At 47.7% G+C, this 24805-nt stretch overlaps 1 protein-coding gene across 1 annotated transcript in view; it reads right to left on the bottom strand.

Moving 5' to 3' along the window:
- SLC7A6OS (solute carrier family 7 member 6 opposite strand) overlaps window positions 1–24805 on the bottom strand; it is a 55486-nt gene that overhangs the window by 27671 nt on the left and 3010 nt on the right. Inside the window, exon 2 of the mRNA XM_056526421.1 lies at window positions 3722–4084. Coding sequence (XP_056382396.1) covers window positions 3722–4084 — 363 coding nt within the window. The remainder of the gene's footprint in view (window positions 1–3721; window positions 4085–24805) is intronic.

The following is a 24805-nucleotide window of genomic DNA, read 5'->3' as shown; positions in this document are numbered from 1 at the left end:
AGAACGTTGATCCAGGGATTTATTCTGAGGCCATATTTGTCGGGAAGGAATTTTTAACTCTAGTATGAAGGTTTTTTGCCTTCCTCTGGATCAACTCAGTAGGTACTCATTAGGGATATAGGTTAAACTTGATGGACTCTGGTCTTTTTTCAACCTTGTGAACAATGTAATTGATGGCTTAACCCCAGAACAGGCCATCACTGCTGGTGCCCTGCATTATACAGTGGACAGTCAGTAGCCTTGTGTCGTTAAGTGTATAGTGGTGGCGCTGGGAAACTACAGCTCGGCTCTCCTTACAATTAACATGCAGGATTTTAGTCCCTGTTCACAGAACAGCTGATCAGAAGGGAAGAACATTAGCATCCTGATCAGCAAATAATGGCCTATCCTGTGGATTATGTTATAGCAAAGTAACCTAAACCTTGTATAAGAGGTTATCCGGGCAGCACTTACCTTCCTTGCTTGCTCCCACGTCACCACTGGGTAAAAAGCCAGACTTCAAAGAAATCAGGAATTCAATGGCGCTGACCGGGATGGACACAACTCAGGTGCGATGACTTAAGGTAGAACACTTTTTATTAATCAAGATGCAACGCGTTTCACTGCGCAGACGCAGCTTCCTCAGGCATGGCAAGTATGGGTAACTCTCATGGTTTGATGCGCAGGCTGCTGTCCTAAGGTGCCGCTGCTTAGAGAAAGGTTACCCCAAACATATCCTATCCAACGCTTATAAAAAAATAAATAAAAAATAAGTCAAAAACCATCTCAATTGATAGTTTCATTACTTTTAGACGCTCTATAAACCTTCATAATCTAATTGCCCCTGATAGATTAAAGAAACTATCGTATGAAACTGTTCAGACTGAGTCTGGTTGTGCACTGTGCGGTAAAAGCCGCTGCTTGTGCTGTACACTTAAAGATAAAACATCTGATTTTGTTTCTTTCCAGACAAACATGGTATTTAAAATTAAGGGTAATCTCACATGTGAAACAAAATATGCAATTTATTTATGGTCTTGTGAAAGCAATTTACAATACGTGGGCCGCACTGTTCAAGCGGTATTAAGAAACACACGTGAGACATTAAGCACGGTTTTATGCTCCACAGTGTGTGAAGACTTTTTACTACTATACATCAGGGTTCATTGGATTTGGTAAGCTTAAAGGGGTACTCCGCCCCTGGCATCTTATCCCCTCTCCAAAGGATAGGGGATAAGATGTCAGATCGCCGCGGTCCCGCTGCTGGGGACCCTGGGGATCGCCGCTGCGGAACCCCGCCATTATTACAGCACAGAGCGAGTTCACTCTGTGCGTAATGACGGGCGATACAGGGGCCGGAGCAGCGTGACGTCATGACTCCGCCCCTCATGACATCACGGCCGGTCCCCTTAATGCAAGTCTATGGCAGGGGGCAGGACGACCGCCACGCCCCCTTCCATAGACTTGTATTGACGGGGCGGGCTGTGACGTCACGAGGGGGCGGAGCCATGACGTAACGATGCTCCGCCCCTGTATTGCCCGTCATTACGTGCAGAGCGATCTCACTCTGCGCAGTAATGAGAGCGGGGTGCTGCAGCAGCAGGACCCCGGCGATCTGACATCTTATTCCCTATCCTTTGGATAGGGGATAAGATGTCTAGGGGCGGAGTACCCCTTTAAAAATATTAAGAGTCCATTTCTAGTGACTCCCCCAATAGGTAACAGGGACTAATAAATAGAGAATCCTTTTTGATTCATAAACTTGTTACTTTGGCACCTTAATGTCTTAATGAAACAATAGAAAATACTCGGTAATATATTTATTTTCGAATATATGTAGCGATTTTATATTCTATAATCATTTTTTATTACTTTTTCTATTTATGATAGTTGTGTTACACTTTATATATTTTTAGGTTTGCTGTTTATGTAATTTTATAGTGTGGAATTTGTATGGAAACACGCATGGTAAATATTGTATATTGTTTGGTGCAGAACTTTTAGACACGGTGGAAGTGACGATGCCACTGTATAACAGGGACGAGGGTTCTTCCGCTGTTTTTGTTTTGCCTGTGGTATTCCTTCACTTAGAATTTTTTATTTATTTTTTTTATCATAGAAATGTAAATATAAATACGTATATAGTTTAAGGATGATAGGCGTTTGCATATATTGTTTTTGTATTTTTTTTCTACATAAATGTATTGTTTCTGATATATGAAGGGTGAACTCTCTGGTATATTACCATGAGAGTTGCCCGTACTTGCTATGCCTGCACAGTGAAACGCGTTTTATCTTGGTTTCATCTTGGTTAATAAAAAGTGTTCTGCCTCAAGTCATCGCACCCGAGTTGTGTCCATCCAAGTCAGCGCCGTTGAATTCCTGATTTCCTTGAAGTCTGGCTTTTTACCCTTCGTTACAACAGGAAGGCTGCAGATGGGTTACCTTTACTATTCACTACATGCTGTCCATTGTTGTGTATGTCAGTACTGTCTACTTCCCTCTCCCCCATTTATTTTAGCACGGGTGATACTCCACATAGAGCACCTCTGTTTCTCGTTTTGGATATCCCACGTCACCACTGGTATTACAAAGCTTCAGTCCCTGCTGTGCACTGCTCCTGGGTTCAGAGATGCGAGATGCTCAGACAGTTTTATTAAACTACCCGGTCTCTGCCTAGATAACTCCTTTAAACAGTCAGCGGAGCAGATTTACTACTAAAAATGGCCACAAAACAACTGCTGAACATGTCAAACAATATATTAGGTGTTTTAGACACCTTTTCTGATAATCACCCTACAATTATCACTTATTCCATATTCAAAGGATTAAGTGTATGATCGCGGGGGTCTGACTGCATTCTCCAATTGGAACATTCCGTTATCTCCAGCAGTTCCCACAGACAATGAATGGGAGGGTCTGTGGGTACATGATTGCCACTAATGCTAGTTTTACATGACTTTTATAGGATTGCTTTTTTAGTGGTTGTGTTACAGCACCAGAACCTATGGTTCTAGACTCAGATTACACAAAACCCCAGTGGAAAAAGGAGGGAGACATTAAAATGTTACAATAACCAATATAATTCAGTTATACACTCTACAGTTTGGTAGAAGGTGTTCGGCTCTAGAGATGAGTGAAGTTACAGTAATTCGATTCGTCACGAACTTCGCAGCTCGGCGGTTGCTGACTTTAGTCTGCATAAATTAGTCCAGCTTTCAGGTGCTCCGGTGGGCTGGAGACTCTCTCCTAGGACTGTATCCACCGTTTCCAGCCCTCCGGAGCACCTGAAAGCTGAACTCATTTATGCAGGCTAAAGTCAGCAACCGACGAGCCGAGAAGTTTGTAACGAATCGAATTTACTGTAAGTTCGCTCATCTCTATTTGGCTCCTTTCACACTGCCATTGTGACACGGCACTGCAACGGACATCAGGGAACACAGGGAGAAAAAAAATACATCATGTGATGTCATTTTCTCCCACTACTCCCGTCAAAAAACAATGGCGCCCGATGGACCCCATAATTGTAAATGAGATCTGTTGGGACCCGTTGTTGCCCGTTGTGCCCCATCCGTATAATGGCAGTGTGAAAGGGGCCTTAGAAGGGGACAAAAAGCCCAGAAGTTTATGGGTATTGTACAGACGTTTTCTATTCCCCTAAAACTCTGGATTTACAAACTCAAAAGCATACGGCATACTGCGGGGGATTAGAACCATAAAAGCCGCTGTCGCTCACACACACCTGTTGGTCTAGAGTTTCCTTCTCGGTTTCCTCCTGCACTATATCGAAGACTTGGAATGTCTCATCCTTCCCACCTTTGGGGATGGCTGCACTGCTGGAGGAGGCTTCCGCTTTTTCTGGCACATGCTGCTGTATTTCCACAGGGCTGGCAGGCTGGCTATTATCAGGCTTACTGTCCTCCCCCTCCTCACATTTTGGCCGAAGGCTTGAGACTAAACGGTAGCGACTCTCTTGGCGTTCAGCATTTCTGCAGGTCCTTAAATCTTTCTGGATTTGCTGTAAGTTCCCAATGGGCGGGCGATGCACCTGGTTGGCACGGTCCCGAGATAAAGCTTCCTGAACGTACTTCTGGACTGGTTCATTCTAACAGGCAGAAAAACATATATGTGAATGTTTAGAATGTATACAGCATGGGAGAAATAAAAGTAGTGGCATGCAGGATTTTTTTTATTTTTTTTAAATAAACTGGTGCCAGAAAGTTAAACAGATTTGTAAATTACTTCTATTTAAAAATCTTAATCCTTCCAGTACTTATCAGCTGCAGTATGCTGCACAGGAAGTTCTTTTCTTTTTGAATTTCTTTTCAGTTTGACCACAGTACTCTCTGCTGACACCTCTGTCTGTATCAGGAACTGTCCAGAGCAGGATAGTTTTGCTATAGGGATTTGCTCCTACTCTGGACAGTTCCTAAAAGGGACAGAGGTGTCAGCAGAGAGCACTGTGGTCAGACAGAAAAGCAATTCAAAAAGAAAAAAAGTTCCTCTGTAGCATACAGCAGCTTATAAGTACTGGAAGGATTAAGATTTTTAAAGGGGTACTCCGGTGGAATATTTTTTTTAAATCACCTGGTGCTAAAGTTAAACAGATTTGTAAATTACTTCCATTAAAAAAATCTTAATCCTTACAGTACTTATTAGATGCTGAATCTTACAGAGGAAATTATTTTCTTTTTGGAACACAGAGCTCTCTGCTGACATCATGACCACAGTGATCTCTGCTGACATCTCTGTCCATTTTAAAGGGGTTATCAAGGAAAAAAACTTTTTTTTATATATCAACTGGCTCCAGAAAGTTAAACAGATTTGTAAATTACTTCTATTAAAAAATCTTAATCCTTTCAGTACTTATGAGCTTCTGAAGTTAAAGTTGTTCTTTTCTGTCTAAGTCCTCTCTGATAACAACTGTCTCGGGAACCGTCCAGTTTAGAAGCAAATCTCCATAGCAAACCTCTTCTAAACTGGGCAGTTCCCGAGACACATGTCATTAGAGAGCACTTAGACAGAAAAGAACAACCTCAACTTCAGAAGCATTAAGATTTTTTAATAGAAGTAATTTACAAATCTGTTTAACTTTCTGGAGCCAGTTGATATATAACATTTTTTTTTTCCTGGATAACCCCTTTAAGAACTGTCCAGAGTTGAAGAAAATCCCCATAGCAAACATATGCTGCTCTGGACAGTTCCTAAAATGGACAGAAGAATCAGCAGAGAGCACTGTGGTCATGATATCAGCCGAGAGCTCTGTGTTCCAAAAAGAAAAAAAAAATTCCTCTGTAGTATTCAGAAACTAATAAGTACTAGAAGGATTAAGATTTTTTAATAGAAGTAATTTACAAATCTGTTTAACTTTCTGGCACCAGGTGATTAAAAAAAAAAAGTACCCCTTTAATAGTCACATAACCTTTTTCACAGGCATTTTGGGGCAGAACACACACGTATCCCGCAACAAAACATACATGTAGCCTGCCAACAAGCTGCATCCTATTCATTTCAATGGGATATTCATGTCACAGTTCCTATATGCCATGTAGAGAAAGAAATACAGATACAGTGACCCCCCCGACTTATGATGGCCCCGACATATTGTCACGATGCCGGCTGGCTGGAGGTGGATCCTCTGTGCCAGAGAGGGATTGGCGTGGACCGTGCTAGTGGACCGGTTCTAAGTCACTACTGGTATTCACCAGAGCCCGCCGCAAAGCGGGATGGTCTTGCAGCGGCGGTAGTAACCAGGTCGTATCCACTAGCAACGGCTCACCTCTCTGGCTGCTGAAGATAGGCGCGGTACAAGGGAGTAGACAGAAGCAAGGTCGGACGTAGCAGAAGGTCGGGGCAGGCAGCAAGGATCGTAGTCAGGGGCAACGGCAGGAGGTCTGGAACACAGGCTAGGAACACACAAGGAAACGCTTTCACTGGCACAATGGCAACAAGATCCGGCGAGGGAGTGCAGGGGAAGTGAGGTATACATAGGGAGTGCACAGGTGAACACACTGATTAGAACCACTGCGCCAATCAGCGGCGCAGTGGCCCTTTAAATCGCAGAGACCCGGCGCGCGCGCGCCCTAGGGAGCAGGGCCGCGCGCGCCGGGACAGGACCGACGGAGAGCGAGTCAGGTACGGGAGCCGGGGTGCGCATCGCGAGCGGGCGCCACCCGCATCGCGAATCGCATCCCGGCTGGAGGCGGTATCGCAGCGCACCCGGTCAGTGGATCTGACCGGGGCGCTGCGGGAGCGAGAGTGTAGCGAGCGCTCCGGGGAGGAGCGGGGACCCGGAGCGCTCGGCGTAACACATATGATCATTTCAACATATGATAGCATCTCAGAGCCCATCGTATGTTGAAGGCAGCATCGACATATGATGCTGCTGTGTGTCGGGGGTCATCATACAAACAGCTATGTGACAGCGCTGACAACTTCAGCAAATGACAGATAGTTGTTTAATGTGCCCCGTGTCCCCCGTTCTGCCTCCTGTTACTCACATGCTGTCCTAACTCATACAGGCTTCCACTGTGAGCTCCGTGTAAGCCCCGCCCCCCAGTGCAGCCATAGCCAATAGCCTGCAGCATCTTGCTGCAGGCATTCAATGAGCTGCTGGTTGCCCTCCCCTTCCTTTCCTATAACACTGTAGTCGGCAGGATGGTAATGGAGGACATTCTGTCCCCCTGAAGGTATTTAAAGAACTGTACACTACTGTATGATAAATGTCACACATCACATACAATACATATACACACAATACACCCCATACATCAATGTTTCCCTATCAGTGTGCCTCCAGCTGTTGCCAAACTATAACTCCCAGCATGCCCAGACAGTCAATGGCTGTACATGCATGCTGGGAGTTGTAGTTGTGCAACAGCTGGAGGCACCCTGGTTTGTTAAACACTCCACATACAATGGTCATCCCAGAACCAATTAGCAGTTTCCCATAGAGATATGAATTCAACATACAATGGTTCCGAGGCCCCAGAACCAATTACCATTTTTACATAGACATATGTACTCGACATATGATGGTTTCAACATATGATGGTTCTCCTGGAACCAATTAATATATGTTGAGGGACCACTGTACTGGGAATAAAACAAAAAGACTGTCAAGGAGAACAACTACTGTAAGGGCAAGTAATGAAGTCACTACTGAACATGTGACTACGAATTAAAAACAAGTTCGGAATGGAGGTCATGTGATGCCGGGGAACCAAACATGAAGATCTTCCTAGACTCTTGACGTACAGTACTATAAAGTCTCCTCCTTCCAACAGCAGAGGAGAAGCTTTGCAGGTTGCTATTATGGTGCGTTTTGAAGTGGTTAGACCAGTGTTTTATAACAAAGGCTGTCCGGGCATGCTGGGAGTTGTAGTTTAGCAACAGCTGGAGGCACCGTGGTTGGGAAACACAGGGTTAGACAGCGTAGGGGGGCTGGGGTAGCTCTGACAATTATTAATTATTATTATTAAAAGGGGTTATCCAGGCAAAACCTTTTTTTTATATATATCAACTGGCTCCGGAAAGTTAAACAGATTTGTAAATTACTTCTATTAAAAAATCTTAATCCTTCCAATAGTTATTAGCTTCTGAAGTTTTCTGTCTAACTGCTCAATGATGATGTCACGTCCCGGGAGCTGTGCATGATGGGAGAATATCCCCATAGGAACTGCACAGCTCCCGGGACGTGAGTCCTCAGAGAGAAGTTAGACAGAAAAGAACAACTCAACTTCAGAAGCTAATAACTATTGGAAGGATTAAGATTTTTTAATCGAAGTAATTTACAAATCTATTTAACTTTCCAGAGCCAGTTGATATAAAAAAATAAATAAATAAAAAAAAAGAGTTTTGGCCTGGAATACCCCTTTAATTGATCTCATAATAAGTATGTTTATGCAGTTTTTTGAATACTAGCACTGATGTATATGTGATGTTCTAGGCAAGTACCCTGTGTTTGGCTTAGCCTAAGTGCACACGGCCACTGCGTTTTGACCCAGTTTAAAAAAAAAAAAAAATGTAATGCCGAATGAATGGGTCGGAACACAACGGACACCAGCGGGTTCTGATGGATCGCAGACTTAGATTGGGTCCGTTGGGTGTTTTACAGGAGTTATTTGGTGAAAATAAAAACAGGACATTTTTTTCTCTCTGCTCAACTCCCATCCTTATGACTGACCAACAGAGCGCCCTCTACTGGAGCAGAACAGTCATGTGAACGAGTACTAACTTCTAAAAAAGAAGTCTAAATCTGCAGTGTGTGAACATACCCGTACAGGGATACATTAGGTTTTCTTATTACTGAGATATATATATTATAGATATATATATATATATATATATATATATATATATATATATATATATATATCTCAACGTGTATGTGTGTGTGTGTGTGTGTGTGTGTGTGTGTGTGTGTGTGTGTGTGTGTATGTTCCAGCATCACGTCCAAACCACTAAAGATATTAACATGAAACTTGGCACACATGTTACTTATATGTCATCAACAAACATAGGATAGGTGATTTAACCCTTACTCACCCCCATTTGCCGGGGGTGGGGTTTATGTTTAAAGTCCCATACAAGTCAATGGGAAATATATGTTACTGCATAACTTCCGTACGGCTGGAGATATTAACATGAAACTTAGCACACACGTTACTTATATGTCAACAACAAACATAGGATAGGTGATTTAACCCTTACTCACCCCCATTTGCCAGGGGCAGGGTTTATGTTTAATGTCCCATACAAGTCAATGGGAAATATATGTTATTGCATAACTTCCAAACGGCTGGAGATATTTCCATAATACTTGGTCACATGTTACTTATATGTCCACTAAAAATATAGGATAGTTAATTTAACCCTTAACTACCCCCATTTGTGAGGGTCGGGGTTTTTGTTTAAAGTCCCATGCAAATCAATGGGAAATGTATGTTCTCACATAACTTCAGTACAGCTGGAGAAATTTCAATACCTGGTACATATATTACGGGTCGGGATAGGAGGACGGGATGGGAGGTCAAAAGCTTCCTTCTATGTTTATTTTCCTGCCCAACAAGGATTAGGAAGGAAAAACCGGGCAACGCCGGGTACTCAGTGTGTGTATATATATATATATATATATATATATATATATATATATATATATATATATCTATATCTCTATCTCTATCTGAGTACCCGGCGTTGCCCGGTTTTTCCTTCCTAATCCTTGTTGGGCACATATATATATATATACACACAAAAAAAAGAGGATTGCAGCAGCACACATTGGTCAAAAAAATTGAGGTTCTTAGCGCACTTTTTGATCAAAACGTGTCCCCCATCCACCACGGGGAGGTGGCCTCATTTAGGATGGGAACCTAGCACAAATTCTGAGCCCTATATATAGGGCTCTACATACTATGGCTCTCCAGTTTTGTGAAACTACAATTCCCAGCAGTGAGGAGATTTAGTTCCACAAAAGACGGCCATAAACAAGAAGCAGAGCACTGCTGTATCTAAGCTGCAGGAGACCACACAGCAAAGGATACAGAGCACTGCTGTATCTAAGCTGCAGGACACCACACAGGATGCAGAGCACTGCAGTATCTAAGCTGCAGGAGACCACACAACGCTGGATACAGAGCACTGCTGTATCTAAGCTGCAGTACACCACAAAGGATAAAGAGCACTGCTGTATCTAAGCTGCAGTACACCACACAGGATACAGAGCACTGCTGTATCTAAGCTGCAGGACGCTACACAGGATGCAGAGCACTGCTGCATCTAAGCTGCAGGACACCACACAGTATACAGAGCACTGCTGTATCTAAGCTGCAGGACACCACACAGGACTCCTGTATCTAAGCTGCAGGACACCACACAGGATGCAGAGCACTGCTGTATCTAAGCCGCAGGACACCACACAGGATGCAGAGCACTGCTGTATCTAAGCCGCAGGACACCACACAGGATGCAGAGCACTGCTGTATCTAAGCCGCAGGACACCACACAGGATGCAGAGCACTGCTGTATCTAAGCCGCAGGACACCACACAGGATGCAGAGCACTGCTGTATCTAAGCCGCAGGACGCCACACAGGATACAGAGCACTGCTGTATCTAAGCCGCAGGACGCCACACAGGATACAGAGAACTGCTGTAGCTAAGCTGCAGGACCACACAGGATACAGAGCACTGCTGTATCCAAGCTGCAGGACACCACACAGGATGCAGAGCACTGCTGTATCTAAGCTGCAGGACACTACACAGGATACAGAGCACTGCTGTATCTAAGCTGCAGGACACCACACAGGATACAGAGCACTGCTGTATCTAAGCTGCAGGACACCACACAGGATACAGAGCACTGCTGTATCTAAGCTGCAGGACACCACACAGGATACAGAGCACTGCTGTATCTAAGCTGCAGGACACCACAAAGGATACAGAGCACTGCTGTATCTAAGCTGCAGGACACCACACAGTATACAGAGCACTGCTGTATCTAAGCTGCAGGACACCACACAGGACTCCTGTATCTAAGCTGCAAGACACCACACAGCACAGGATGCAGAGCACTGCTGTATCTAAGCTGCAGGACACCACACAGGATGCAGAGCACTGCTGTATCTAAGCTGCAGGACGCTACACAGGATGCAGAGCACTGCTGTATCTAAGCTGCAGGACACCACACAGGATACAGAGCACTGCTGTATCTAAGCTGCAGGACGCTACACAGGATACAGAGCACTGCTGTATCTAAGCTGTAGGACACCACACAGGACTCCTGTATCTATGCTGCAGGATGCTGGGAGTTGTAGTTCTCATGGCTCCTACCTGTGAGGTGACGGTTTTTCCTTCCTAATCCTTGTTGGGCACATATATATATATATACACACACACAAAAAAAAGAGGATTGCAGCAGCACACATTGGTCAAAAAAATTGAGGTTCTTAGCGCACTTTTTGATCAAAACGTGTCCCCCATCCACCACGGGGAGGTGGCCTCATTTAGGATGGGAACCTAGCACAAATTCTGAGCCCTATATATAGGGCTCTACATACTATGGCTCTCCAGTTTTGTGAAACTACAATTCCCAGCAGTGAGGAGATTTAGTTCCACAAAAGACGGCCATAAACAAGAAGCAGAGCACTGCTGTATCTAAGCTGCAGGAGACCACACAGCAAAGGATACAGAGCACTGCTGTATCTAAGCTGCAGGACACCACACAGGATGCAGAGCACTGCAGTATCTAAGCTGCAGGAGACCACACAACGCTGGATACAGAGCACTGCTGTATCTAAGCTGCAGTACACCACAAAGGATAAAGAGCACTGCTGTATCTAAGCTGCAGTACACCACACAGGATACAGAGCACTGCTGTATCTAAGCTGCAGGACGCTACACAGGATGCAGAGCACTGCTGCATCTAAGCTGCAGGACACCACACAGTATACAGAGCACTGCTGTATCTAAGCTGCAGGACACCACACAGGACTCCTGTATCTAAGCTGCAGGACACCACACAGGATGCAGAGCACTGCTGTATCTAAGCCGCAGGACACCACACAGGATGCAGAGCACTGCTGTATCTAAGCCGCAGGACACCACACAGGATGCAGAGCACTGCTGTATCTAAGCCGCAGGACACCACACAGGATGCAGAGCACTGCTGTATCTAAGCCGCAGGACACCACACAGGATGCAGAGCACTGCTGTATCTAAGCCGCAGGACGCCACACAGGATGCAGAGCACTGCTGTATCTAAGCCGCAGGACGCCACACAGGATACAGAGCACTGCTGTATCTAAGCCGCAGGACGCCACACAGGATACAGAGAACTGCTGTAGCTAAGCTGCAGGACCACACAGGATACAGAGCACTGCTGTATCCAAGCTGCAGGACACCACACAGGATGCAGAGCACTGCTGTATCTAAGCTGCAGGACACTACACAGGATACAGAGCACTGCTGTATCTAAGCTGCAGGACACCACACAGGATACAGAGCACTGCTGTATCTAAGCTGCAGGACACCACACAGGATACAGAGCACTGCTGTATCTAAGCTGCAGGACACCACACAGGATACAGAGCACTGCTGTATCTAAGCTGCAGGACACCACAAAGGATACAGAGCACTGCTGTATCTAAGCTGCAGGACACCACACAGTATACAGAGCACTGCTGTATCTAAGCTGCAGGACACCACACAGGACTCCTGTATCTAAGCTGCAAGACACCACACAGCACAGGATGCAGAGCACTGCTGTATCTAAGCTGCAGGACACCACACAGGATGCAGAGCACTGCTGTATCTAAGCTGCAGGACGCTACACAGGATGCAGAGCACTGCTGTATCTAAGCTGCAGGACACCACACAGGATACAGAGCACTGCTGTATCTAAGCTGCAGGACGCTACACAGGATACAGAGCACTGCTGTATCTAAGCTGTAGGACACCACACAGGACTCCTGTATCTATGCTGCAGGATGCTGGGAGTTGTAGTTCTCATGGCTCCTACCTGTGAGGTGACGGTTTTTCCTTCCTAATCCTTGTTGGGCACATATATATATATATACACACACACAAAAAAAAGAGGATTGCAGCAGCACACATTGGTCAAAAAAATTGAGGTTCTTAGCGCACTTTTTGATCAAAACGTGTCCCCCATCCACCACGGGGAGGTGGCCTCATTTAGGATGGGAACCTAGCACAAATTCTGAGCCCTATATATAGGGCTCTACATACTATGGCTCTCCAGTTTTGTGAAACTACAATTCCCAGCAGTGAGGAGATTTAGTTCCACAAAAGACGGCCATAAACAAGAAGCAGAGCACTGCTGTATCTAAGCTGCAGGAGACCACACAGGAAAGGATACAGAGCACTGCTGTATCTAAGCTGCAGGACACCACACAGGATGCAGAGCACTGCAGTATCTAAGCTGCAGGAGACCACACAACGCTGGATACAGAGCACTGCTGTATCTAAGCTGCAGTACACCACAAAGGATAAAGAGCACTGCTGTATCTAAGCTGCAGTACACCACACAGGATACAGAGCACTGCTGTATCTAAGCTGCAGGACGCTACACAGGATGCAGAGCACTGCTGCATCTAAGCTGCAGGACACCACACAGTATACAGAGCACTGCTGTATCTAAGCTGCAGGACACCACACAGGACTCCTGTATCTAAGCTGCAGGACACCACACAGGATGCAGAGCACTGCTGTATCTAAGCCGCAGGACACCACAAAGGATGCAGAGCACTGCTGTATCTAAGCCGCAGGACACCACACAGGATGCAGAGCACTGCTGTATCTAAGCTGCAGGACACCACAGAGGATGCAGAGCACTGCTGTATCTAAGCTGTAGGACGCTACACAGGATGCAGAGCACTGCTGTATCTAAGCTGCAGGACGCTACACAGGATGCAGAGCACTGCTGTATCTAAACTGCAGGACGCTACACAGGATGCAGAGCACTGCTGTATCTAAGCTGCAGGACACCACACAGGATGCAGAGCACTGCTGTATCTAAGCTGCAGGACGCTACACAGGATACAGAGCACTGCTGTATCTAAGCTGTAGGACACCACACAGGACTCCTGTATCTATGCTGCAGGATGCTGGGAGTTGTAGTTCTCATGGCTCCTACCTGTGAGGTGACGGTTTTTCCTTCCTAATCCTTGTTGGGCACATATATATATATATATACACACAAAAAAAAGAGGATTGCAGCAGCACACATTGGTCAAAAAAATTGAGGTTCTTAGCGCACTTTTTGATCAAAACGTGTCCCCCATCCACCACGGGGAGGTGGCCTCATTTAGGATGGGAACCTAGCACAAATTCTGAGCCCTATATATAGGGCTCTACATACTATGGCTCTCCAGTTTTGTGAAACTACAATTCCCAGCAGTGAGGAGATTTAGTTCCACAAAAGACGGCCATAAACAAGAAGCAGAGCACTGCTGTATCTAAGCTGCAGGAGACCACACAGGAAAGGATACAGAGCACTGCTGTATCTAAGCTGCAGGACACCACACAGGATGCAGAGCACTGCAGTATCTAAGCTGCAGGAGACCACACAACGCTGGATACAGAGCACTGCTGTATCTAAGCTGCAGTACACCACAAAGGATAAAGAGCACTGCTGTATCTAAGCTGCAGTACACCACACAGGATACAGAGCACTGCTGTATCTAAGCTGCAGGACGCTACACAGGATGCAGAGCACTGCTGCATCTAAGCTGCAGGACACCACACAGTATACAGAGCACTGCTGTATCTAAGCTGCAGGACACCACACAGGACTCCTGTATCTAAGCTGCAGGACACCACACAGGATGCAGAGCACTGCTGTATCTAAGCCGCAGGACACCACAAAGGATGCAGAGCACTGCTGTATCTAAGCCGCAGGACACCACACAGGATGCAGAGCACTGCTGTATCTAAGCTGCAGGACACCACAGAGGATGCAGAGCACTGCTGTATCTAAGCTGTAGGACGCTACACAGGATGCAGAGCACTGCTGTATCTAAGCTGCAGGACGCTACACAGGATGCAGAGCACTGCTGTATCTAAGCTGCAGGACGCTACACAGGATGCAGAGCACTGCTGTATCTAAGCTGCAGGACACCACACAGGATGCAGAGCACTGCTGTATCTAAGCTGCAGGACGCTACACAGGATACAGAGCACTGCTGTATCTAAGCTGTAGGACACCACACAGGACTCCTGTATCTATGCTGCAGGATGCTGGGAGTTGTAGTTCTCATGGCTCCTACCTGTGAGGTGACGGTTTTTCCTTCCTAATCCTTGTTGGGCACATATATATATATATATACACACAAAAAAAAGAGGATTGCAGCAGCACACATTGGTCAAAAAAATTGAGGTTCTTAGCGCACTTTTTGATCAAAACGTGTCCCCCATCCACCACGGGGAGGTGGCCTCATTTAGGATGGGAACCTAGCACAAATTCTGAGCCCTATATATAGGGCTCTACATACTATGGCTCTCCAGTTTTGTGAAACTACAATTCCCAGCAGTGAGGAGATTTAGTTCCACAAAAGACGGCCATAAACAAGAAGCAGAGCACTGCTGTATCTAAGCTGCAGGAGACCACACAGCAAAGGATACAGAGCACTGCTGTATCTAAGCTGCAGGACACCACACAGGATGCAGAGCACTGCAGTATCTAAGCTGCAGGAGACCACACAACGCTGGATACAGAGCACTGCTGTATCTAAGCTGCAGTACACCACAAAGGATAAAGAGCACTGCTGTATCTAAGCTGCAGTACACCACACAGGATACAGAGCACTGCTGTATCTAAGCTGCAGGACGCTACACAGGATGCAGAGCACTGCTGCATCTAAGCTGCAGGACACCACACAGTATACAGAGCACTGCTGTATCTAAGCTGCAGGACACCACACAGGACTCCTGTATCTAAGCTGCAGGACACCACACAGGATGCAGAGCACTGCTGTATCTAAGCCGCAGGACACCACACAGGATGCAGAGCACTGCTGTATCTAAGCCGCAGGACACCACACAGGATGCAGAGCACTGCTGTATCTAAGCCGCAGGACACCACACAGGATGCAGAGCACTGCTGTATCTAAGCCGCAGGACACCACACAGGATGCAGAGCACTGCTGTATCTAAGCCGCAGGACGCCACACAGGATACAGAGCACTGCTGTATCTAAGCCGCAGGACGCCACACAGGATACAGAGAACTGCTGTAGCTAAGCTGCAGGACCACACAGGATACAGAGCACTGCTGTATCCAAGCTGCAGGACACCACACAGGATGCAGAGCACTGCTGTATCTAAGCTGCAGGACACTACACAGGATACAGAGCACTGCTGTATCTAAGCTGCAGGACACCACACAGGATACAGAGCATTGCTGTATCTAAGCTGCAGGACACCACACAGGATACAGAGCACTGCTGTATCTAAGCTGCAGGACACCACACAGGATACAGAGCACTGCTGTATCTAAGCTGCAGGACACCACAAAGGATACAGAGCACTGCTGTATCTAAGCTGCAGGACACCACACAGTATACAGAGCACTGCTGTATCTAAGCTGCAGGACACCACACAGGACTCCTGTATCTAAGCTGCAAGACACCACACAGCACAGGATGCAGAGCACTGCTGTATCTAAGCTGCAGGACACCACACAGGATGCAGAGCACTGCTGTATCTAAGCTGCAGGACGCTACACAGGATGCAGAGCACTGCTGTATCTAAGCTGCAGGACGCTACACAGGATGCAGAGCACTGCTGTATCTAAGCTGCAGGACACCACACAGGATACAGAGCACTGCTGTATCTAAGCTGCAGGACGCTACACAGGATACAGAGCACTGCTGTATCTAAGCTGTAGGACACCACACAGGACTCCTGTATCTATGCTGCAGGATGCTGGGAGTTGTAGTTCTCATGGCTCCTACCTGTGAGGTGACGGTTTTTCCTTCCTAATCCTTGTTGGGCACATATATATATATATACACACAAAAAAAAGAGGATTGCAGCAGCACACATTGGTCAAAAAAATTGAGGTTCTTAGCGCACTTTTTGATCAAAACGTGTCCCCCATCCACCACGGGGAGGTGGCCTCATTTAGGATGGGAACCTAGCACAAATTCTGAGCCCTATATATAGGGCTCTACATACTATGGCTCTCCAGTTTTGTGAAACTACAATTCCCAGCAGTGAGGAGATTTAGTTCCACAAAAGACGGCCATAAACAAGAAGCAGAGCACTGCTGTATCTAAGCTGCAGGAGACCACACAGGAAAGGATACAGAGCACTGCTGTATCTAAGCTGCAGGACACCACACAGGATGCAGAGCACTGCAGTATCTAAGCTGCAGGAGACCACACAACGCTGGATACAGAGCACTGCTGTATCTAAGCTGCAGTACACCACAAAGGATAAAGAGCACTGCTGTATCTAAGCTGCAGTACACCACACAGGATACAGAGCACTGCTGTATCTAAGCTGCAGGACGCTACACAGGATGCAGAGCACTGCTGCATCTAAGCTGCAGGACACCACACAGTATACAGAGCACTGCTGTATCTAAGCTGCAGGACACCACACAGGACTCCTGTATCTAAGCTGCAGGACACCACACAGGACTCCTGTATCTAAGCTGCAAGACACCACACAGCACAGGATGCAGAGCACTGCTGTATCTAAGCTGCAGGACACCACACAGGATGCAGAGCACTGCTGTATCTAAGCCGCAGGACGCCACACAGGATACAGAGAACTGCTGTAGCTAAGCTGCAGGACCACACAGGATACAGAGCACTGCTGTATCCAAGCTGCAGGACACCACACAGGATGCAGAGCACTGCTGTATCTAAGCTGCAGGACACTACACAGGATACAGAGCACTGCTGTATCTAAGCTGCAGGACACCACACAGGATACAGAGCACTGCTGTATCTAAGCTGCAGGACACCACACAGGATACAGAGCACTGCTGTATCTAAGCTGCAGGACACCACACAGGATACAGAGCACTGCTGTATCTAAGCTGCAGGACACCACAAAGGATACAGAGCACTGCTGTATCTAAGCTGCAGGACACCACAAAGGATACAGAGCACTGCTGTATCTAAGCTGCAGGACACCACACAGGACTCCTGTATCTAAGCTGCAAGACACCACACAGCACAGGATGCAGAGCACTGCTGTATCTAAGCTGCAGGACACCACACAGGATGCAGAGCACTGCTGTATCTAAGCTGCAGGACGCTACACAGGATGCAGAGCACTGCTGTATCTAAGCTGCAGGACACCACACAGGATACAGAGCACTGCTGTATCTAAGCTGCAGGACACCACACAGGATACAGGGCACTGCTGTATCTAAGCTGCAGGACACCACACAGGATACAGGGCACTGCTGTATCTAAGCTGCAGGACGCTACACAGGATGCAGAGCACTGCTGTATCTAAGCTGCAGGACACCACACAGGATACAGGGCACTGCTGTATCTAAGCTGCAGGATACCACACAGGATACAGAGCACTGCTGTATCTAAGCTGCAGGACGCTACACAGGATGCAGAGCACTGCTGTATCTAAGCTGCAGGACACCACACAGGATGCAGAGCACTGCTGTATCTAAGCTGCAGGACACCACACAGGATGCAGAGCACTGCTGTATCTAAGCTGCAGGACGCTACACAGGATGCAGAGCACTGCTGTATCTAAGCTGCAGGACGCTACACAGGATGCAGAGCACTGCTGTATCTAAGCTGCAGGACACCACAGAGGATGCAGAGCACTGCTGTATCTAAGCTGTAGGACGCTACACAGGATGCAGAGCACTGCTGTATCTAAGCTGCAGGACACTACACAGGATGCAGAGCACTGCTGTATCTAAGCTGCAGGACGCTACACAGGATGCAGAGCACTGCTGTATCTAAGCTGCAGGACACCACACAGGATGCAGAGCACTGCTGTATCTAAGCTGCAGGACGCTACACAGGATACAGAGCACTGCTGTATCTAAGCTGTAGGACACCACACAGGACTCCTGTATCTATGCTGCAGGATGCTGGGAGTTGTAGTTCTCATGGCTCCTACCTGTGAGGTGACGGTTTTTCCTTCCTAATCCTTGTTGGGCACATATATATATATATACACACAAAAAAAAGAGGATTGCAGCAGCACACATTGGTCAAAAAAATTGAGGTTCTTAGCGCACTTTTTGATCAAAACGTGTCCCCCATCCACCACGGGGAGGTGGCCTCATTTAGGATGGGAACCTAGCACAAATTCTGAGCCCTATATATAGGGCTCTACATACTATGGCTCTCCAGTTTTGTGAAACTACAATTCCCAGCAGTGAGGAGATTTAGTTCCACAAAAGACGGCCATAAACAAGAAGCAGAGCACTGCTGTATCTAAGCTGCAGGAGACCACACAGCAAAGGATACAGAGCACTGCTGTATCTAAGCTGCAGGACACCACACAGGATGCAGAGCACTGCAGTATCTAAGCTGCAGGAGACCACACAACGCTGGATACAGAGCACTGCTGTATCTAAGCTGCAGTACACCACAAAGGATAAAGAGCACTGCTGTATCTAAGCTGCAGTACACCACACAGGATACAGAGCACTGCTGTATCTAAGCTGCAGGACGCTACACAGGATGCAGAGCACTGCTGCATCTAAGCTGCAGGACACCACACAGTATACAGAGCACTGCTGTATCTAAGCTGCAGGACACCACACAGGACTCCTGTATCTAAGCTGCAGGACACCACACAGGATGCAGAGCACTGCTGTATCTAAGCCGCAGGACACCACACAGGATGCAGAGCACTGCTGTATCTAAGCCGCAGGACACCACACAGGATGCAGAGCACTGCTGTATCTAAGCCGCAGGACACCACACAGGATGCAGAGCACTGCTGTATCTAAGCCGCAGGACACCACACAGGATGCAGAGCACTGCTGTATCTAAGCCGCAGGACGCCACACAGGATACAGAGCACTGCTGTATCTAAGCCGCAGGACGCCACACAGGATACAGAGAACTGCTGTAGCTAAGCTGCAGGACCACACAGGATACAGAGCACTGCTGTATCCAAGCTGCAGGACACCACACAGGATGCAGAGCACTGCTGTATCTAAGCTGCAGGACACTACACAGGATACAGAGCACTGCTGTATCTAAGCTGCAGGACACCACACAGGATACAGAGCATTGCTGTATCTAAGCTGCAGGACACCACACAGGATACAGAGCACTGCTGTATCTAAGCTGCAGGACACCACACAGGATACAGAGCACTGCTGTATCTAAGCTGCAGGACACCACAAAGGATACAGAGCACTGCTGTATCTAAGCTGCAGGACACCACACAGTATACAGAGCACTGCTGTATCTAAGCTGCAGGACACCACACAGGACTCCTGTATCTAAGCTGCAAGACACCACACAGCACAGGATGCAGAGCACTGCTGTATCTAAGCTGCAGGACACCACACAGGATGCAGAGCACTGCTGTATCTAAGCTGCAGGACGCTACACAGGATGCAGAGCACTGCTGTATCTAAGCTGCAGGACGCTACACAGGATGCAGAGCACTGCTGTATCTAAGCTGCAGGACACCACACAGGATACAGAGCACTGCTGTATCTAAGCTGCAGGACGCTACACAGGATACAGAGCACTGCTGTATCTAAGCTGTAGGACACCACACAGGACTCCTGTATCTATGCTGCAGGATGCTGGGAGTTGTAGTTCTCATGGCTCCTACCTGTGAGGTGACGGTTTTTCCTTCCTAATCCTTGTTGGGCACATATATATATATATACACACAAAAAAAAGAGGATTGCAGCAGCACACATTGGTCAAAAAAATTGAGGTTCTTAGCGCACTTTTTGATCAAAACGTGTCCCCCATCCACCACGGGGAGGTGGCCTCATTTAGGATGGGAACCTAGCACAAATTCTGAGCCCTATATATAGGGCTCTACATACTATGGCTCTCCAGTTTTGTGAAACTACAATTCCCAGCAGTGAGGAGATTTAGTTCCACAAAAGACGGCCATAAACAAGAAGCAGAGCACTGCTGTATCTAAGCTGCAGGAGACCACACAGGAAAGGATACAGAGCACTGCTGTATCTAAGCTGCAGGACACCACACAGGATGCAGAGCACTGCAGTATCTAAGCTGCAGGAGACCACACAACGCTGGATACAGAGCACTGCTGTATCTAAGCTGCAGTACACCACAAAGGATAAAGAGCACTGCTGTATCTAAGCTGCAGTACACCACACAGGATACAGAGCACTGCTGTATCTAAGCTGCAGGACGCTACACAGGATGCAGAGCACTGCTGCATCTAAGCTGCAGGACACCACACAGTATACAGAGCACTGCTGTATCTAAGCTGCAGGACACCACACAGGACTCCTGTATCTAAGCTGCAGGACACCACACAGGACTCCTGTATCTAAGCTGCAAGACACCACACAGCACAGGATGCAGAGCACTGCTGTATCTAAGCTGCAGGACACCACACAGGATGCAGAGCACTGCTGTATCTAAGCCGCAGGACGCCACACAGGATACAGAGAACTGCTGTAGCTAAGCTGCAGGACCACACAGGATACAGAGCACTGCTGTATCCAAGCTGCAGGACACCACACAGGATGCAGAGCACTGCTGTATCTAAGCTGCAGGACACTACACAGGATACAGAGCACTGCTGTATCTAAGCTGCAGGACACCACACAGGATACAGAGCACTGCTGTATCTAAGCTGCAGGACACCACACAGGATACAGAGCACTGCTGTATCTAAGCTGCAGGACACCACACAGGATACAGAGCACTGCTGTATCTAAGCTGCAGGACACCACAAAGGATACAGAGCACTGCTGTATCTAAGCTGCAGGACACCACAAAGGATACAGAGCACTGCTGTATCTAAGCTGCAGGACACCACACAGGACTCCTGTATCTAAGCTGCAAGACACCACACAGCACAGGATGCAGAGCACTGCTGTATCTAAGCTGCAGGACACCACACAGGATGCAGAGCACTGCTGTATCTAAGCTGCAGGACGCTACACAGGATGCAGAGCACTGCTGTATCTAAGCTGCAGGACACCACACAGGATACAGAGCACTGCTGTATCTAAGCTGCAGGACACCACACAGGATACAGGGCACTGCTGTATCTAAGCTGCAGGACACCACACAGGATACAGGGCACTGCTGTATCTAAGCTGCAGGACGCTACACAGGATGCAGAGCACTGCTGTATCTAAGCTGCAGGACACCACACAGGATACAGGGCACTGCTGTATCTAAGCTGCAGGATACCACACAGGATACAGAGCACTGCTGTATCTAAGCTGCAGGACGCTACACAGGATGCAGAGCACTGCTGTATCTAAGCTGCAGGACACCACACAGGATGCAGAGCACTGCTGTATCTAAGCTGCAGGACACCACACAGGATGCAGAGCACTGCTGTATCTAAGCTGCAGGACGCTACACAGGATGCAGAGCACTGCTGTATCTAAGCTGCAGGACGCTACACAGGATGCAGAGCACTGCTGTATCTAAGCTGCAGGACACCACAGAGGATGCAGAGCACTGCTGTATCTAAGCTGTAGGACGCTACACAGGATGCAGAGCACTGCTGTATCTAAGCTGCAGGACACTACACAGGATGCAGAGCACTGCTGTATCTAAGCTGCAGGACGCTACACAGGATGCAGAGCACTGCTGTATCTAAGCTGCAGGACACCACACAGGATGCAGAGCACTGCTGTATCTAAGCTGCAGGACGCTACACAGGATACAGAGCACTGCTGTATCTAAGCTGTAGGACACCACACAGGACTCCTGTATCTATGCTGCAGGATGCTGGGAGTTGTAGTTCTCATGGCTCCTACCTGTGAGGTGACGGTTTTTCCTTCCTAATCCTTGTTGGGCACATATATATATATATACACACAAAAAAAAGAGGATTGCAGCAGCACACATTGGTCAAAAAAATTGAGGTTCTTAGCGCACTTTTTGATCAAAACGTGTCCCCCATCCACCACGGGGAGGTGGCCTCATTTAGGATGGGAACCTAGCACAAATTCTGAGCCCTATATATAGGGCTCTACATACTATGGCTCTCCAGTTTTGTGAAACTACAATTCCCAGCAGTGAGGAGATTTAGTTCCACAAAAGACGGCCATAAACAAGAAGCAGAGCACTGCTGTATCTAAGCTGCAGGAGACCACACAGCAAAGGATACAGAGCACTGCTGTATCTAAGCTGCAGGACACCACACAGGATGCAGAGCACTGCAGTATCTAAGCTGCAGGAGACCACACAACGCTGGATACAGAGCACTGCTGTATCTAAGCTGCAGTACACCACAAAGGATAAAGAGCACTGCTGTATCTAAGCTGCAGTACACCACACAGGATACAGAGCACTGCTGTATCTAAGCTGCAGGACGCTACACAGGATGCAGAGCACTGCTGCATCTAAGCTGCAGGACACCACACAGTATACAGAGCACTGCTGTATCTAAGCTGCAGGACACCACACAGGACTCCTGTATCTAAGCTGCAGGACACCACACAGGATGCAGAGCACTGCTGTATCTAAGCCGCAGGACACCACAAAGGATGCAGAGCACTGCTGTATCTAAGCCGCAGGACACCACACAGGATGCAGAGCACTGCTGTATCTAAGCCGCAGGACACCACACAGGATGCAGAGCACTGCTGTATCTAAGCCGCAGGACACCACACAGGATGCAGAGCACTGCTGTATCTAAGCCGCAGGACGCCACACAGGATACAGAGCACTGCTGTATCTAAGCCGCAGGACGCCACACAGGATACAGAGAACTGCTGTAGCTAAGCTGCAGGACCACACAGGATACAGAGCACTGCTGTATCCAAGCTGCAGGACACCACACAGGATGCAGAGCACTGCTGTATCTAAGCTGCAGGACACTACACAGGATACAGAGCACTGCTGTATCTAAGCTGCAGGACACCACACAGGATACAGAGCACTGCTGTATCTAAGCTGCAGGACACCACACAGGATACAGAGCACTGCTGTATCTAAGCTGCAGGACACCACACAGGATACAGAGCACTGCTGTATCTAAGCTGCAGGACACCACAAAGGATACAGAGCACTGCTGTATCTAAGCTGCAGGACACCACAAAGGATACAGAGCACTGCTGTATCTAAGCTGCAGGACACCACACAGTATACAGAGCACTGCTGTATCTAAGCTGCAGGACACCACACAGGACTCCTGTATCTAAGCTGCAAGACACCACACAGCACAGGATGCAGAGCACTGCTGTATCTAAGCTGCAGGACACCACACAGGATGCAGAGCACTGCTGTATCTAAGCTGCAGGACGCTACACAGGATGCAGAGCACTGCTGTATCTAAGCTGCAGGACACCACACAGGATACAGAGCACTGCTGTATCTAAGCTGCAGGACACCACACAGGATACAGGGCACTGCTGTATCTAAGCTGCAGGACACCACACAGGATACAGGGCACTGCTGTATCTAAGCTGCAGGACGCTACACAGGATGCAGAGCACTGCTGTATCTAAGCTGCAGGACGCCACACAGGATGCAGAGCACTGCTGTATCTAAGCTGCAGGACACCACACAGGATACAGGGCACTGCTGTATCTAAGCTGCAGGATACCACACAGGATACAGAGCACTGCTGTATCTAAGCTGCAGGACGCTACACAGGATGCAGAGCACTGCTGTATCTAAGCTGCAGGACACCACACAGGATGCAGAGCACTGCTGTATCTAAGCTGCAGGACACCACACAGGATGCAGAGCACTGCTGTATCTAAGCTGCAGGACGCTACACAGGATGCAGAGCACTGCTGTATCTAAGCTGCAGGACGCTACACAGGATGCAGAGCACTGCTGTATCTAAGCTGCAGGACACCACAGAGGATGCAGAGCACTGCTGTATCTAAGCTGTAGGACGCTACACAGGATGCAGAGCACTGCTGTATCTAAGCTGCAGGACGCTACACAGGATGCAGAGCACTGCTGTATCTAAGCTGCAGGACGCTACACAGGATGCAGAGCACTGCTGTATCTAAGCTGCAGGACACTACACAGGATACAGAGCACTGCTGTATCTAAGCTGCAGGACACCACACAGGATACAGAGCACTGCTGTATCTAAGCTGCAGGACACCACACAGGATACAGAGCACTGCTGTATCTAAGCTGCAGGACACCACACAGGATACAGAGC

The sequence above is a fragment of the Hyla sarda genome, chromosome 6 (genome assembly GCF_029499605.1).
Source record: "Hyla sarda isolate aHylSar1 chromosome 6, aHylSar1.hap1, whole genome shotgun sequence".
NCBI classification, from domain to species: Eukaryota; Metazoa; Chordata; class Amphibia; order Anura; family Hylidae; genus Hyla; species Hyla sarda.
The sequence above is the reverse complement of the archived record's forward strand: the minus strand, read 5'-3'. Positions and strand labels throughout refer to the sequence as shown.